A 16,342-nucleotide genomic window follows, 5' to 3' on the forward strand; every position below is an offset into this window, starting at 1 on the left:
TCAAATGGATTTAAATGGGAAGAAAATATTTTATAAGCACTTCAAGGGTATTCATTTTTAAAAATAATGCTCCTGGAATATACCATTACCTCCTCAACCCAGTGGCGTCATTTGGGGGGGGGGGGCAAGGTGGGCATTTGCCCCTGTCTGATTTTAAAAGCGGCCCGATGGGCCGTGCCCAGTTGTTGCCGTCTTACCATTACTATATTTTATTAGCACAAAAACATGCCTATTTTATAAAATTTTCAGAAAATATTATACTATGTAAGTACCTACTAATAGCAATTATTGTCACAATGATACATTTTTACTAATTGAATAGTTGGAATATATTTATATTTAGACGCATGCGGGGACGTACACATTGTATGTATGGGTATGCATTTATGTATATTTGTTTGTGACTTTGTGTGAGTGTGTTTTGTGGAGGAAAATGAACATATTAATATTGTTATATGCACAACAATAATAATAATTAGTATCATAATCTCGTATAGTTTAATTTCTAAAATCTAAAATTAATACAAATTCTAAAAACAACAACCGATTGGCACTCTTATTAATAATATTATCATTGATCACGGACTTCAGTTAACTTGCGACAGTCGTGTATGATTCAACTATTTGTGTTAATATTTTAGTTGAGTATACCCTATTCTACCTAAATTAAAATTAATTTTTTTGTAATGCGTGTTTACATTAAACTTTTAATTTGAGCAAAATATGACTTAAAAATAAATAAATGGGTGGTGATGAGGCTAAAAATATAAAATTACCACAAACTGTTCGAGAATCGATAATAATTTCTGGTATGTTTAATAAACAGACAAAACTTAAGTCAATAAGCAAGCAATAAAACAAAAAATATATATTATAATTTAAGATAATATTAATTTGTAAATATATAGTATAATACCTATATGGCTATACCAGAGTAATAGAGTATGGGCTATAACTTATAATTGATGAATCAGGTAAAATTGATTTATAGATAATGCAGTTGATATATTTTCAAAAATAAAAAAAAGAAAATATCCTAATAAACTACTATAATATTATTGTTTATCAATATAAATATTTCCATATAATATAGTTTGTAGACTTTTAACTGATAGGTATAGAATTGTTTTTCTAAAATATCTGCTACCTTCTATTTAAAAATGATGTTACCTAGATAATAAAAAGTGTACCACAAAAAAATGTAAGTAGTTAATATATGGTTGCGAGCGAAGCGAGTGGTTTTTTTTTACCCATTCGGGCCGGTCAAAACCTTTGCCCCCCCTCTATTAAAAACTGAAATGACGCCACTGGGTAGGTGGGAAAGGCTTTAGAGTTTAGGGTAGGTATATAGTCTTTTTGGCACATTTTTTTGTGACAAACTAAAAAAAAAAATTGAGATGTGGCTATAGCCCCAAGGACACCCATTAGGGAGGAAAATGGGGGACATGCTGACCCTAAAAAATAAAAAAGTGTACAAAAAAAATTATTTATGCTTTGAATCAATATACCTACGTATTTATTTCATATTTAATACCATACTTGATACCATAGACTTTTGCAGTTTTGCTTAATGCTTACCTATCACTTAATCAGTGAACCAATAATTTTATGTTCGTACAGAATAATAGGTTTCGGAATCTAGTTTAATTTTGTTCCCCTCCCTGAAAATTAACCAATGGCACCCAAGTAGTCCTACAAGCCATACTCGTGCGCACATCTAAGTGGTACATAGGTAATAATTACATAACAATAAGCTACTTAAATATTTAATTAATAGTATTTATATATAACATATAGCTAATAGCTCTATATTACTAATAAGTAGGTACCTAATAGCCAATATGTAACTTAAACAATTAGATATGTTATAATGGACTGAGCTGACTTGGTGAATATTGAGGCTCTATGTACGTGTCAGTGTGATCTTATGCAAATCAACATAACTGAAATCTGGATAACTGGATATATGAAAAAATTGTTTATGCCAATTATTGACAAATTCACAACATACAATAAAAGTATAAGACTCATATTATTGTATTATAATTTATAATTGATAATAATTAATAACTACCCCATTGAGTAATGTCTAAATTTTAATTGATAACTAATAAAATGATTATTAACTTCAAAAATCAAATTAACCAGCAATATATTTGAATGGCCGATAAATTATTGTTACACATCAGACATACGTGAGGACTTTAAATACACGAGAAAAAGGCTGCCTTCAAGCCAGCCCTGATAAAGAAAATAATCTACCTACTTCCAAATTGTTATTTTTAATTAATTTGTACTTTGTAGCGTATAAATGAAAAGTAATATAATTTTACATAAAATGTCTACATAATACATATAATGATACAAGACATATATAATTTAAGTAGTAGCCACTAGTATAGGTATACTATTATGGTAGGTATGATAGTAATTAATAAATAATAATAATAATAATAAGATATCACTCTTAAAAAACTTAACCTGTTTAGTAGAATTTCTTCAGTAACAGGAATCTTATTATGTAACTCATCTAAGTATCTACTTTTTTCTTCAGCTATTATTTTAATATTATTGTATTTTTGAATCTGATTAGATATGCTACTAATAGTTTTGGAACTTTCAAATTTAATATCGTCCAAGTCCTTATTTATTGCTGTATTAATGTTCCCCATTTGAAATTGGAGGTCATTATAACAATCAAATTTTTGTTTGTTTACTTCAATAAGTTTCTCAATATTTTTATACATTCTTATAATTGTTTCTCCCTCCCAAATTAAACAAATTTCTAATTGCAGACATTTGGCCCTCACTGACATACTTTTTGACACTGACTCAACTATATTCATAATGTTATTCTTTACCATTAACCTATATTATATCAAACAATAATGTAAATTATAAATTATAATTTATAACTAGGTATTTATACTATTTATAGCTTATTATATTGTTATTCAGTAGTTATTAATCAATAAAAAGATACTGAAGTTTTACTTAAAATTCTTAATTATCTAAATGGTTTACCTATTATTTTTATATAGATTATAGGTATTAAATTTGAATAAAATATAAATCAGGGGTCTTCAACCTATGGCTTTCGAACAAGTCCTCCAAGGTATTTACAAATTTTATTATTTTGGAAATATATTTAAAACTAGCTCTAGCTGATCGATGGCAACTCTTAACAAAATTATGATCGTTCAAAACTTTTTGGGTATAATTCAGTAAGTGCAACTCAGCCACCTTGGTAGGCAATATTCAAAAAGCAGGTAAGTGGATGTCCCTCTGCTGTACAGTATATTACAAGTGGGTCATTGTATAATGGTTGTATTAGACTTGAATTCAATGATATAATATCATTGTATAAGAAAAACGATTCTGAGCGGAGACGGTTTGTCAGTCTGGATATTTTATATTTTGTTATTATTTATTTTATCATGTAAGTTGAATTAATATTAAAATATTATAATTTTTTATTCGTTTCTATGGTGATAAACAAAGGGTTAGAAATTAAAATCCCATTTTTAGCGTTTTTTCGTAATTTTCCGGTGGTTTTTCCCTTGGCATTAAATAACTATTGAGAAAATCGAAAAATGACCTCTCTAAAGTACCATCTTGATCCAATTTGCTAAAAGATTAGGTACTATATGTTAAAATCGAAATACTCCTTCTGGAAGAAATTTTGTATACAGGATATAAAAAAAAAATAATAAACACCATTGTAAAAACAATAGCTTCCTCGCTCCGCTCAGAATCTAACATTTAATTTGATGTAAACTTGTAACTAAGCTGCCTGATTAACCAATGGCAACCAACAATAAATAAATACTGTAAAATGAGGTAACTCAGGACAGAATTTGCTCTTTTTTTAAATATTTCTGAAAACCATAAATCTAAAATGTTGTAAAAAATGTGCAATACAGCTAATACATGCAAGAAAATAATTATAAACTTCTAAAAATTATATTCGTCATATTTGTATATTTTCCCGGGGTTGTACCTACTGGGTCCAATTGTAAATCTAAATCATCCCGGGAATCATTAAAACAAATACAAACAATTTCTTCAAAATTGGTCTAGAAGTTTAGGAATGCACAAAGGACACACACTCAAACATTCCTTTTTATACAATAAATAGATAATATTACTAAAAATAGTTCTTATATGTATATTTTATTATTTTAAAATTCTCTATTCACATCTAAAAAATATTAACCCATTATGCCAAAGCATAACACAGATTTGGCCTGCTATAATAAAAAGGTCCACCACCTTTTTTAGGATATAGACAATAAGGCGAAAATAAGCCTAAAGCTAATAAATAATAAAGATAATAACAGTCTGCATTAAACATAGAGTAACAGGATCCATTGGCGCAAAAAGGAGGGGGCTTTGGGGCCTAAGCCTCCCCCAAACATTTCCTATATTTGGTTTTAAGCTTATTCAATATTATCAAAGTAAGGCTTTAGCCCCCCCCCCCTATATCCCAAACGCTTTTTGCGCCTATGCCAGAGTACCTAATACGTATTAATTGTAACTACTAACCACTTGGTAATGACAAATGATTATAAACACCATTACTACACCATGTCACTATAAAAACAAAAATTAAGCAGTCGTAAAACTCATAGAATTTATATTTTAGGTTTCAAATAGTATACCCGTAACATTAAATTCTTAAAAATTAATTATATTTTATATGTTCCCTATAAAATAAATATTAAACATACATGTTTTGTTGATATTTAAATATCAATTTACGGGCTTCATTAATCAACAAGACATTTTCATCATTTTTTTTTAAAAGACTTTCTTTCGATTTGCAAAAGGCATTTTTTAATATGACATCTGTGTTATTGAATTTATCAATTTCTTGATTAAGTATATTTTTTTGTAAATTTAATTTCTGATAAATGTCATTAGTTTGTTCATCAAGTAATAAGCTAATAAATTATTTGTATATTAAATAAAATGTCCAAGCACAATTACTGTGTTTTAAGTAATAAATTTAATTACAGTTCTTTAAAACTTACTTTTCTTTATAATATGCATTCAAAATATCTGTAGTTGATCCAATTGATTTTGTTACATCATCAACTTTAGAATTGATTTCTACCTCAAATTTTTGCATTTTTTGTTTGTAGTAGTCTTCATTATTTAACATCCAAATTGACGGCAGCATTATTTTATCTTTGATATAAAAAAAAATGTATGGCTATTGTTTTTAATAATTACTTAAAATGTATTACCATAAATATTTTGAGTTTTATGATATATTTTGTTTGAAAACAAATTATTTTTAATATCATTTATTATTGTCTGACAATCTGTTTCTACAATTTGTATATACTCGTTAATATCATTACGTATTGATGTATCAAACTCATAATTGAGACTAGACTGTTTTATCTCAGATATTATGATCATTAAAGATTTCACTTTTAGTTCAACATGTTGTACCAATTCATTTCCGGAAAAAAACTCATATTCGGTCATTGGACCAAAAAAAAAAGAGGTAATTTATTAATGTCGAAAAAAATAATTAGAATTAATAGTTAAATAATGGTATTTTTACTTAAATTATTAATGGACTGTACGATATTTCATAGAATTATTTTCATTGTTTAAACTAAACTATTGTTGTTATGAGCAACCAATCACCGACATTATAATTTTTTAATTAATAGTATTAGTGTAGATTTTGTATATTATTTATAAATAGCATGATATAACAAACCAGGTATGTCAGCAGCTTATCAAAAAAATACGAGTTTTGGTCGTCGTTTGCGCTGGTGGTCACAGCTGTTTTTGTTATCATAAAATACCGCTGGATGGGTTCCCGCTTTTTTTTAAAATTAATTTATTATTATATATAATATTTTATGATAAAATTGATATACATTATAGAATTACACAAGCAAATTATATATTTAATATTATAATTTTAATTTATATTGTATTATGTTGCTAATATTGATGTTATCAATGTATACTATATTACTATTGTTTTAATGTTATATTGTAATTTATTACTTGTAATTAACTGTTCCTTAACTAATAAAGTTGTTTTATAAAATCATTGTGTAGTTTTATATTTATTTATAATGCCAACTTGTGCTGTAGAAGGATGTGTTAATAGGACTGGAAGTAAAGATATCGGTTTCCACCGATTTCCTAAAACACACCTTCTAAATGAATGGATCAAATTAACTCGTTTAGGATCAGGAATTTCTTTAGAGCATGGTAACTTTTGTCCTCTAAAGATAATTCAGTGATTGATACCTGTATTCAATGTAGTAATGTAAATATTATGTTTATATAATGAAATACAGCAAGTGTATGTTCAATACATTTTTCGTCTACTGATTTTGTTCCTGGACAAAAAAAGACTCTAAAAAAAAAAATGTAGTGCCAACAAAATACTTACTGGTTTTAGTGGTTTGCTTGCCTACAAACTATAAGAGGAAAGTCTGTGATGGTGTAAGTGCTCATTATGGTGTCAGTATTTATTAATGATTCAAAATTAGATACAAATTTAAGTAAAACTACTTAATTCTAGAGTTAATTTCTAAACAAAAAATAACAAAATACAATTATTTAATTAGAATTAAGAACATACTTAAAAGTTATTACAAATTTGGGGTCCTAATAAATGTGTACAAGTGATGATGGCAAGAGGAATTATAAGCCCGTGGAAACAGCCAATTTATTATAATTTTGATCAACCCATGACTAAGGAAATTCTATTTGAAGTAATTCAGTCATTGAAAAGCATTTGATATAAGGTTTAATAAATATTATTTTATACTTTTTTCTGAGACTAAAATATTTGTAAACCTAGGTTGCTGCAATGGTAAGTGATATGGGACCAACAAATCGAACACTTTGGAACACTTTAAACATAAACACTGAAAGTACATCATTTAAAAACCCATTTAATGGTAAAAATGTTCATGTGTTTGCGGATGTTCCACACTTAATAAAACTGGCAAGAAATCACTTATTAGATCATGGGTTTGTTTATGATAATAAGTATATAGGAAAAGAAACTCTGGTCAAGTTCTTATCCGTTCATTGTACTGAAATTAATTTGGCTTACAAAATCAATCAGTCACATTTGGATGTGACTGGAGCTCAACGACAAAATGTAAAACTGACAGCCCAGGTTTTCTCTGATCGGTTGTCTAAAGCTATAGAATTTTGTGGAAAGGCTAAAATGTTAGACCATATTTCGAATTGGCAAGAGGTAACAATTATTTATTCCTTGTACCTTGTATATTTATTAAATGTAGTTAACACTGATGTATTGATGTTTCTACTTTTTAGATGAGCAACGTATTAAGTTTATTCAATGATTGGTTTGATTTGTTGAATACAAGGATGGCAAAAGATGGATTTACTAACAGCTATGGCTTAGACATTGAAAATCAAAATATTTTGTTAAATAAAATGACTCAATATATAAAAGATATGAGAGTCCATGGATCAAAATCTCTTATGCCTTTCCAAAAAGGTATTATTATAACCAATAAATCTTTTCAAAATCTATTCAATGATTTACAAAGTGAATATGACATAAAGTATATCATTTCTCGACGGCTCAACCAAGATGGTATCGAAGCATATTTTAGTTACATTCGAGGTATGGGTGGTTCAAATGATCATCCTACACCATTGGATTTTAAATATCGGTAGTACCTATAATTATACTGAACTTAAATTAAACTTAACTTAACTTTAATATAAAATAAAATTGAACAAAACAATTAATTAATTAATTACACATACAACTATGTATCACTTGCAGATTACGTTGGTACGTTTTGGGAAAGTATTCAAATATACTTTTTATGACATATGAGTTGCATCCTTGGTTTTTTATTATCTGTTAAATATATTCTAATCTTGGTCTTCCCCTCTACGCTTCTTTCTATTATCAGTTTTAGCAATCCTTCGTTTCACATTATAATAATATATCCAATACATTCGTTTCGTCTTCTAACTATATTTTTCCAAAGCAATTTTGTTTCTGCTATTATTTCCAGTACATCTACATTGGTTTCTCTGTCCATCCAACTTATCCTTAAAATTCTTCTGTAGCACTACATTTCAAACGACTAGCCTTTTTGCTCTTCCGTTAATACTGTCCAAGTTTCACATTCATAAAGGGCTATACTCCATACATTGTTTCCAATAGATTTTTTCTTGTTTTTAGAATAAAGTTTCTTGATGGAAGTAAAGTGTTCTTGTTGTTAAAGGCTATTTTAGCTTTACAGATATATTTTATTCCACTAAACAATAGTAATAGTGATTTTGAATATTTTTATGTACGCAGTTTGGTGATAACTAAATTGTTTTTTAAATATTTTAGACAGATATTAATTTTTAAAGCATTAACAATTGTTATTTGTTTTATGCATAAATTATTTTATTTTTTATAACTGTAGTATATACAAATAAATTTAATTCTAAAATATCACATTTGAGTAAAAATTAAGTAGAGAAATATTCCTAAGAGCCAATTAAATTGTACTTGAGCAGCTGAATTTCTACCTGTACTAAATTTGTCAACAATATGTAACTTCCATCCCATATTGCTTTGAACAAAACTATGGTAATATACTATATCTGGCCAAGAAGAATTTGGTTTAAATTCCAATACAGCTGGATCTCCTAAAATACATAATCATTTTTACTTTTATTGAATACAAAAAAATAAAATATTTGCTTTAATTGACCTGGTTCACATCGCATATCCAATGATTTATTAAATTCTTTAAATGAAATAAAATTATCATCTAAACGGCGATCAAATCCCTTTCGTTCACGTAAACATAATGGGCCCGCTAAATAGGTACATTAAAATATTTATTACTTATTTAAAATTACAACCATACAACAGACTTATTTACCAGAAGTAGGTCTAGCTTGTCTCCTTAATGTATATTGAACACCAGCTAATACTCTTGTATGTTTCTGTGCAACATCTGTCATACCATCATAGCCACCATTTGGTTCATCAGTTATTACAAATGGATGATAATACTGTGAACTGTGAGGGTTGTTGCCCCCATAAATATGTATTACATATGTAATACCACGTTTCAACCATATTTCAGGTATTAAATATCCATTTATAAACCATGCAAGACCAGGTGAAGGTAATCCTAAAGAAAAATTAAAAAAAAAAACATTTAACAATTTAACTTTTTTCAACAATTTTGAATATAATAAATTTAAATGACTTACCTGTTAGACCTTGAAATCCTTTTTTCCCACCTGATGGACCTAAAGTAGCAGTCATCATACGTAAACTCGAATCGATGATTTTTGGTTGTTCCCATACATCTCTGAAAATAATGGTTATTTAAAAAATAAATAAATATAAACTTTACGTTATGAATAAAAATGTACTTTTTTAAAGTTTCAGTATTCACAGTAAATGAGTAACAAGTATCAATTGGAGGCTTAGGATCTAGGTCGAGTTTTAATACACTTCTTGGGAAAAAATCATGAACACTAGGTTCTTTTTGATGATTCATACGACCAATTGCCCAGATCATCGAATTTAATGTATTAGTTTTAAACTCTTTGTCTCCAACATCATCTACAATAAAAAATGTTATTGTAAATTAATATTAGTATACATTTTAATTTTGAGTTTTATAATTTAAACCGTAATAAAAAAAAAATTGGAATATTTTCACAACAACTATATTATAAATATAGTAGTAGTATATTAAAGTATATTATACTCTCTATGGCCACTGCATAATAATAATTACTTCTATAATAGAAAGTGTTCAAAGTTTAAGACACAAATATTTTAAAAACAAACTATAAAGAAGTTAAAAAGTTTATAATAGGTATTGTAAAATAAAACTAAACATTTTGAATCATCATAAACATGTAAAACAAATGAAAAAAAAATTGATCTATTCCTAGCAAAACTTCCATTATATTTAATTGTATATTAATTGATTGATTAAATAGACATACATGATTGTAAGTTTCTTCTATATGTTATGACATTGATCCCGTTTTCTCTAGTTGCAGTATGTACTTGATTGTCATCTAATCCACCAACTAGAGTGTCCCTACATACTCCTTTATACTGCCCCAATACTTTCACACACTATAATAAAAATCATTGGTATTGAGAATATTATTTTGTACATAAAAATAAAAAATATCTCTACAAACTGGAGATTTGTCTGTGATATTATAATCCGTTGCTTGACCTCTAAAACCATCAATGTATGTTATAGCAATATCAGCTCCTAGCATTTGAGGTGCTTCTTCAGATCCACTAAATCCAAATGCCATATAATTATCTTCATCTATTTGTCCTGCTAGTCTTATTGTAATTTGAGGGCCAAATACTTGCCAACTTAGTTGAAGCTTTTTATGTAATTGAACACAATGCATAATATTCTCTATTTTATCCTAAAATAAACATGGGAAAAATATTTATATATTTTGCTAAAAGTTGTTACTTTATTATAATAATACTTACAGCAACTTTTTGCAAAGATGGGGGTACATTCGGTTCATCCGGTATTAAAACCCATCCAAAATTGTCTTTAGTTTGTAAATCATACACGCTCAACCAATCTATGTCAAAAACAGTTATATCTCCAACCAGTTCTAGTATAATAGTTTCATTTAAATAAGTTCTTAAATTGTCTAGGCTGTAACAAAATCAAATTAATTAAATACTTTAAATAAAATAACTCTGTAAAATATTGACTCACTATCCCGATTCATCTGGAATTTTTCGCCCTTTTGCTGATGGTTGAGGTCCATTCCCAACAACAAAGTAAGTGTCTATGAAGAATTAAAAAAAATTAAAATTAATTTAATTTTAAGAAATAATATTTGATTTATGTTTACCTTTCCCAGCACCATTGTAAGAAAACATAGGAATCTTGATTGTTTTGGAATCTAATATTTCAATTGGTCCTGATGAAACTCCGTGTGATTTAGTTGTAAGATCACCAATTACTTGTTTAATTGGTGGTTCAAAATCTTCTGGGACATAAACATCACCAAACGCAATCTAAATTAAATGTATATTATAATTTAATAATATTTATAAAACATTTATTCTAGTTAAAATAAAGACACGAAACTTCTTACATTTTTAGAAAGATCGTAAATAGCAAGCCAATTTATTTCAGTCAATTTTTTGTTATCTGGAAGAGTTAATTTTAATTCTTTTCCTAAATATCGTTTAAGCACATCCGTTCTATAATGATAATATAAAAATAAAATTATATAATAATATTTTAATATATTTTCATTCAGTAATGAATTTGCTTTTTAAAAATAGTATAAATAAGTACAGATAGATAATTTAAGAAATTATCTTTCTTACCGTCCATATTCATTAGCCAAAATAAATCCTTGAGGCCCTGGTCTACTAGAAGCACCTGCCCAGAAAAATGCGTCATTCGCACTTCCATCAAATGTAAAATCTGATATCAAAAGTGTATACTCATTAACAGCGTACACTTCACCACCAACTTGATGATGATATGAGTTCAGAGTTCCTAGTGATTTACCTCTATACTCAGTACCTATGACATAGTTCCCTGTGGGATAAAAATGATGTCAATAAATGTTATTTTTTATTCTGGGGCATTGAAGTTTCCATAATTACTTTCGAGTAATAAAATTGAACATAATAACAAACGAGCCATTAAAACTAGACACATAATTTTGTTCACTTATAAATTACAGTACAATAATATTATTTAAAATGTATAAACTATGTTTAGTCTTCACATCGTGTTCATGATTTAATTGCGTAATATAGATTATATCTTTAAAAAAAAAAATATATTATCACCAAGATTCACAAGAATGGCACGCACGGTGTCAGTGACAACTACCTGTTGTACCTTCCAGCAGATTACTGAGTTAGAGTGAGTCATACTAAAAAGAGAGAGATCTTGGTAGAATTAGAAAGTGACAGTGAATATTGCTTTATTCTGTGATACTGCTCTAGTACAGGGCATGTAATACCTGGCCATTATGTTTAAATATAAAATGTAGTTCAACATTTAACGTGACCAATTATTCAACAATCTCCCGACTGGCCGACTAATGACTATAGTGTCTATACTACTACCACAGATTATATGAAAATTTTCATACAATCTGTGCTACTACCTCATACTTTTTTTATTATTTTTATTAAACGATCGCACCTATTATATAAAAATATAGTCTGTGCAACTATAGTCCGACATGTCCGCCGACATACTCTATAGCGATTTATTAAAGTATACAGTTACTACTTAATATTATAATTAGCTACCTAGATAGTAGGTACTACCTAGCACATAATATAATATACAGTGGCACACACTGGAGGATTCAAGGGTAGCAGCTGCCACCCTTGATTTTTTTTAGTGGGTGGATGGGTGGACCTTCTAGTCCCAAAATATCTAAATCATAAAAATTCTACTGCATATAAAAATATTGAATAATATATAGGCTATGGCCATTAGCCGATATAGAGGTACTTAACTGATTCAATAAACTATCCCTATTTATTTTTGAGTGTGCGCCACTGATAATATAATATTAATTATTGTTCTGTTCATGTTACCTACCTATCAATTATAATTATCATTATCAATATTATCTATTAGCAATATTAGCCTTATTTTTAAAACTGTATGCTTGAGCTTGACACGACTATACTCGAATAGTCGTGTTCAGGGGCGGCTCCAGAGACATGGTTAAGATGGGGGGGGGGGGAAGTCATAATTTTCAGACAATTTCGATAATTTTTTTTTATAATTTTGATTTTAACAGTATAAAATTGTTTAGAAATACATCCTGGGCCCTCCCCCCCTGGAGCCACCACTGGCCGTGTTGCTCTGAGACAATAGAGACGTCGTATTAACAAGACAATCTGACAATGTATATTGTATAATAAAGTCTATAGCAGGTTCAAGGTTATAATAAAGTAATAGCTTATAGAACACTGTAAGTATTATAGTTATTACAAGGTTCATATCGTATTTCTTTATAGCTATATAGTTTATTCTTAAATCTTAAATGATTATTATATATTGTATATTTGTATCATTGTATGATAAAATAATATATAATATATTAATATGTATTAGGTAGGTATAACCTGTTTAGCTATAGGTACCGATAAGGATAGGGAATTATTAGGGAATCTAGGATGTTTGCCTTTTCCCCGAATCATTGAGCCCCCCCCCTCCCGGGCAAAAAATTAAAATTTTAAATATTAAACAATAATATAGCATGGAAATTGCAAATCAATAAATGAACAACTGGTCCTTCATAAAAATAACTATATATCACATCAGGTGGGGAAGCGTCCGATAATGCTAAAAATACCTTGGAAGGAAAGGCATGAGGGAAGTCCAAAATATACCTGTCCTTTATACAAGTAGGTATCCAGTATTCCAGCGTATTATATATCTTTATATACTGTATACGCCTGTTTGTATATTATGTCACTAAAGTACTAAATCTCTTATTATAAATATGAAATATTGGCCTTGATGCAAGCATACTTTTTACAGAAACAATTTAAAAATAATTATATTGGTAAATATTTAATAAACGTATGTATTATATTTTATTTAAAATATAGCAACCTCTCGGACAGATTTTTTTCGCCCTTTGAGCAAATGACTGGGAGCTAGGGCATGGAGGCAATTATATATTTATATTTTAATATTGTATACCTATATAGTTCACTCTAAATGCAATCGCATTCTTCAAATACGGAATGTCAATTGCAAAATCTGAATTATCTTTTCGTCTTCAGAACCCCTCGGCCCTCATCACCGACCCCAGTACCCCACAGATGATTGAAGGCTACGAGTTTACCGATCGAAAGCCCGGAACGGCTGCTGATGAGCCGGGTGGGGTGATTAATACCCACCCGTAAAGTGCGCCGACGTCGTTACTCGTTACATATTAATATGGTAGGTACTATGTGGTATGTACATAGTACATTATTTATTTATGTGTTATAATATTACGCGGACAGCTGCTATACAGTTTCGATCAGCTGGCAAGTTGCGCCGCGCGAAAATGGTCGATCTATACTCTAGCAGATGGCGCAACGCCGCGCTATCGCGGGTGTGCGCACGCACGCCAACGGTTCATCGACGCCGCCGATCAGCAGCTGATCGTCCGTACAAGGAACTTTCCGGCGCGTAAAAAACGAAAATTGACGGTCAAAGAACGAGCGAAATGGCGCGCGTGCGTTAAACGGCGCGGCGATCGGATGGTCGTGGAGGTGACTGGGGGGAAACTGGGAGAGCGAGCGAGCGTTAGCGCGCGCGCGCCATGGATTTTGAGTGTCCCCGCCAGAGAGTGGTCAGAGAGTGAGAGTGCAAGCCCGCCGACTGCTGACAGACGAGGGAACGGCGGCAAGTAGCGGGGAAACAGCAAAAAATCGTTCGGCCGGCTGTGCGTCGGTGGCGTCGTCGTGTGTCGGTGTGCGCGCGTGTTATCGTGTTGGTGTGTGTGTTTGTGCGGTGGTGGTGCGTGAGCGTGCGAGCGACCGAGCGACCGACCAGAGGAGTCGCTCAGACAGGCGACGAGTGTGTAAACTGTGTGTGTGCGCGCCAAGTAGAGCGGGGCGGCGGTTTGTGTGATTGTGCGTTGTCGGACGATGTCGGACCGAGAGAGCGGCGATGATCAGCCCCAGAGTCAAAGTGAGTTTGTTTTAAATGCATCGCGTAAGCACCGGGACGGCGGCGGCGGCGTGAGCGTACGACCTGCCGCCGTTTCCCGGGAGATAACGGATCCGTGAATCCAAGATGGCTGACCCCGAGCAGCCGCATAGGTGATACCGCACTCATTGCGCCGGTATATAGTATTGCTTTTTCTCCCCGGATCGGCGGCCGAAACTATTATCGCTCGCATCACTCTTGTCCAGAGTCCGTGTGGGTAGTTTCCCTTGTTCCCGCGTCATATGACCGCACACACACACACTAGTCATCCCCCCTAACATATGTCTGTGCTTTTGTCTCGTTCATTTTCTTTTGTCGCGACCAAGTTGAATTAACAGATAAAACGGCTGACAATCTGGCATCATTCTTCGACATAAAAAGAAAACCAACCCTCTGACCCAAGGACTGTAGTTAGGTTCGTGGATTCCCATATTCGGGTAAAGCGTCATTTGTCTTGTTGGTATTGCCGGTTATCGAAATAACAATTTAACATGTCCTCCGGAGACCCGAGACTGAATCGGAGACGAGGTACTTGTTTTTATCATGTTAATTAGTGGTCCCAGCATTTGACTGCTACCAGACGGTCACTGCTATGCTTACCCCTTATGAGACGATATTGATGTACAAACAATGTTTTACTACTCTAGCAATCGTCTAATCAGTACATTTTACATTTTGATTTCCAGGGCAAGCTTCAAATGGAGCTACAGGTTCTGATTCTGGTAAGAATAATGTAATATCTTATCATTTTTTTATTTTTCATTAATGCCTGTAAATACTACTTTGGTACCAAGTAAAGATTAAGTGTTTCTTTAATATAAGGTATTGTAAAGAGTAATGATGTTTTGTTATATTATAATGTTAGTTATTATACCATAGTTACTTTTTTTTTTAAATATTAAGGATTTAATTTGTACGTTTGGCTTGATTCACAATGAAAAAATTCCAATCTAAGTATCCGGAACTGTTTCATCTGTTAAGCTTTGAAATAATGGTTTATTTTAATAATTTAATGCTTCATCAACCAGATGAGTAACATAATAATTTATTCTATATTTATTATCTATATTAACTACCGAGGCTTGAAGTATAATTTATCATTTAACAGTTTATCTATTTACCTACCTATTATTTAAAATTAGCTATAGTGTGTTCCATTAGTTATCATTAAATTGTTTTAATATTATCATTATATTTAAAAATGTTTTTTTTTCAATTATTTATAATAAGCATAATTAGAATATATGTCATGATTTTGTACTGATATTTAATGTTTAATAATATAGTTTTTAATATATATGTATACAGTGTGTAATCACTAATTGAGAACACTCAATATCTTTGAGTAGGGAAACGCAATTTGAATTCTGTTTTCTATTTGGTTGTTATGACATAAAAATACACTTTTTGATGGCCTATAAATATTGTTTTAACTTAATTAGACTTGCGCATGCACAATAAAACTTTTTTTCTTAAATGATAACCACCTATTTTAACTATTAAATTTTTTTTGCCTATTTTTTTAATGCATATTGGTAGTTGAACCAATTTTCAAAGTCCTAAATTGACCAAGTAACACCCAATCAAAATACGTGCAATTTTCAGTT

General features: G+C 30.4%; 3 protein-coding genes across 5 annotated transcripts in view; 1 reads left to right on the forward strand and 2 right to left on the reverse strand.

Moving 5' to 3' along the window:
• Positions 1 to 3,704: 3,704 nt before the first annotated feature.
• LOC115034275 lies at positions 3,705 to 5,559 on the reverse strand. Its single transcript, XM_029490623.1, has 3 exons — positions 5,250 to 5,559; positions 5,034 to 5,190; positions 3,705 to 4,943 (listed from the first exon to the last, which is right to left on the reverse strand). The coding sequence occupies exons 1-3, from the start codon at positions 5,494 to 5,496 to the stop codon at positions 4,721 to 4,723; spliced, it is 627 nt and encodes a 208-aa protein (XP_029346483.1). The 5' UTR covers positions 5,497 to 5,559; the 3' UTR covers positions 3,705 to 4,720.
• A 2,847-nt stretch (positions 5,560 to 8,406) lies between these two features.
• On the reverse strand, positions 8,407 to 11,924 carry LOC100163793 (protein Skeletor, isoforms B/C). The gene is made up of 13 exons (XM_001950790.5): positions 11,663 to 11,924; positions 11,378 to 11,594; positions 11,140 to 11,248; positions 10,894 to 11,059; positions 10,755 to 10,827; positions 10,517 to 10,691; positions 10,204 to 10,446; positions 10,000 to 10,135; positions 9,415 to 9,607; positions 9,250 to 9,350; positions 8,913 to 9,167; positions 8,739 to 8,846; positions 8,407 to 8,673 (listed from the first exon to the last, which is right to left on the reverse strand). The coding sequence occupies exons 1-13, from the start codon at positions 11,715 to 11,717 to the stop codon at positions 8,477 to 8,479; spliced, it is 2,028 nt and encodes a 675-aa protein (XP_001950825.2). The 5' UTR covers positions 11,718 to 11,924; the 3' UTR covers positions 8,407 to 8,476.
• Positions 11,925 to 14,396: 2,472 nt separating this feature from the next.
• The window catches only part of LOC100167202 (transcriptional activator protein Pur-beta-B), a 17,215-nt gene continuing 15,269 nt past the window's right edge, over positions 14,397 to 16,342 (forward strand). Inside the window, exons 1-2 of one of the 3 annotated variants that reach the window (XM_008180643.2) lie at positions 14,397 to 14,717; positions 15,422 to 15,457. In XM_008180643.2, coding sequence (XP_008178865.1) covers positions 14,675 to 14,717; positions 15,422 to 15,457 — 79 coding nt within the window. In that variant the 5' untranslated portion in view covers positions 14,397 to 14,674. Of the gene's footprint in view, positions 15,264 to 15,421; positions 15,458 to 16,342 lie in introns of all 3 variants that reach the window. The other 2 variants (XM_008180644.3, XM_001952574.5) reach the window with 2 other exon arrangements.

This window comes from Acyrthosiphon pisum, chromosome A2 (assembly GCF_005508785.2).
Source record: "Acyrthosiphon pisum isolate AL4f chromosome A2, pea_aphid_22Mar2018_4r6ur, whole genome shotgun sequence".
NCBI classification, from domain to species: domain Eukaryota; kingdom Metazoa; phylum Arthropoda; class Insecta; order Hemiptera; family Aphididae; genus Acyrthosiphon; species Acyrthosiphon pisum.

Excerpts from the sequence above, each read along its gene's own strand:
- LOC115034275 (XM_029490623.1), bottom strand. The coding sequence starts at position 5,496 with ATGACCGAATATGAGTTTTTTTCCGGAAATGAATTGGTACAACATGTT. Across the intron at positions 5,191-5,249 it reads TAAAACTCAAAATATTTATG|ATAAAATAATGCTGCCGTCA; the intron begins GTAATACATTTT and ends TTTATATCAAAG. Across the intron at positions 4,944-5,033 it reads AATGCATATTATAAAGAAAA|CTTATTACTTGATGAACAAA; the intron begins GTAAGTTTTAAA and ends ATAATTTATTAG.
- LOC100163793 (XM_001950790.5), bottom strand. The coding sequence starts at position 11,717 with ATGTGTCTAGTTTTAATGGCTCGTTTGTTATTATGTTCAATTTTATTA. Across the intron at positions 11,249-11,377 it reads TTGGCTAATGAATATGGACG|AACGGATGTGCTTAAACGAT; the intron begins GTAAGAAAGATA and ends TTATCATTATAG. Across the intron at positions 11,060-11,139 it reads TTTACGATCTTTCTAAAAAT|ATTGCGTTTGGTGATGTTTA; the intron begins GTAAGAAGTTTC and ends CATTTAATTTAG.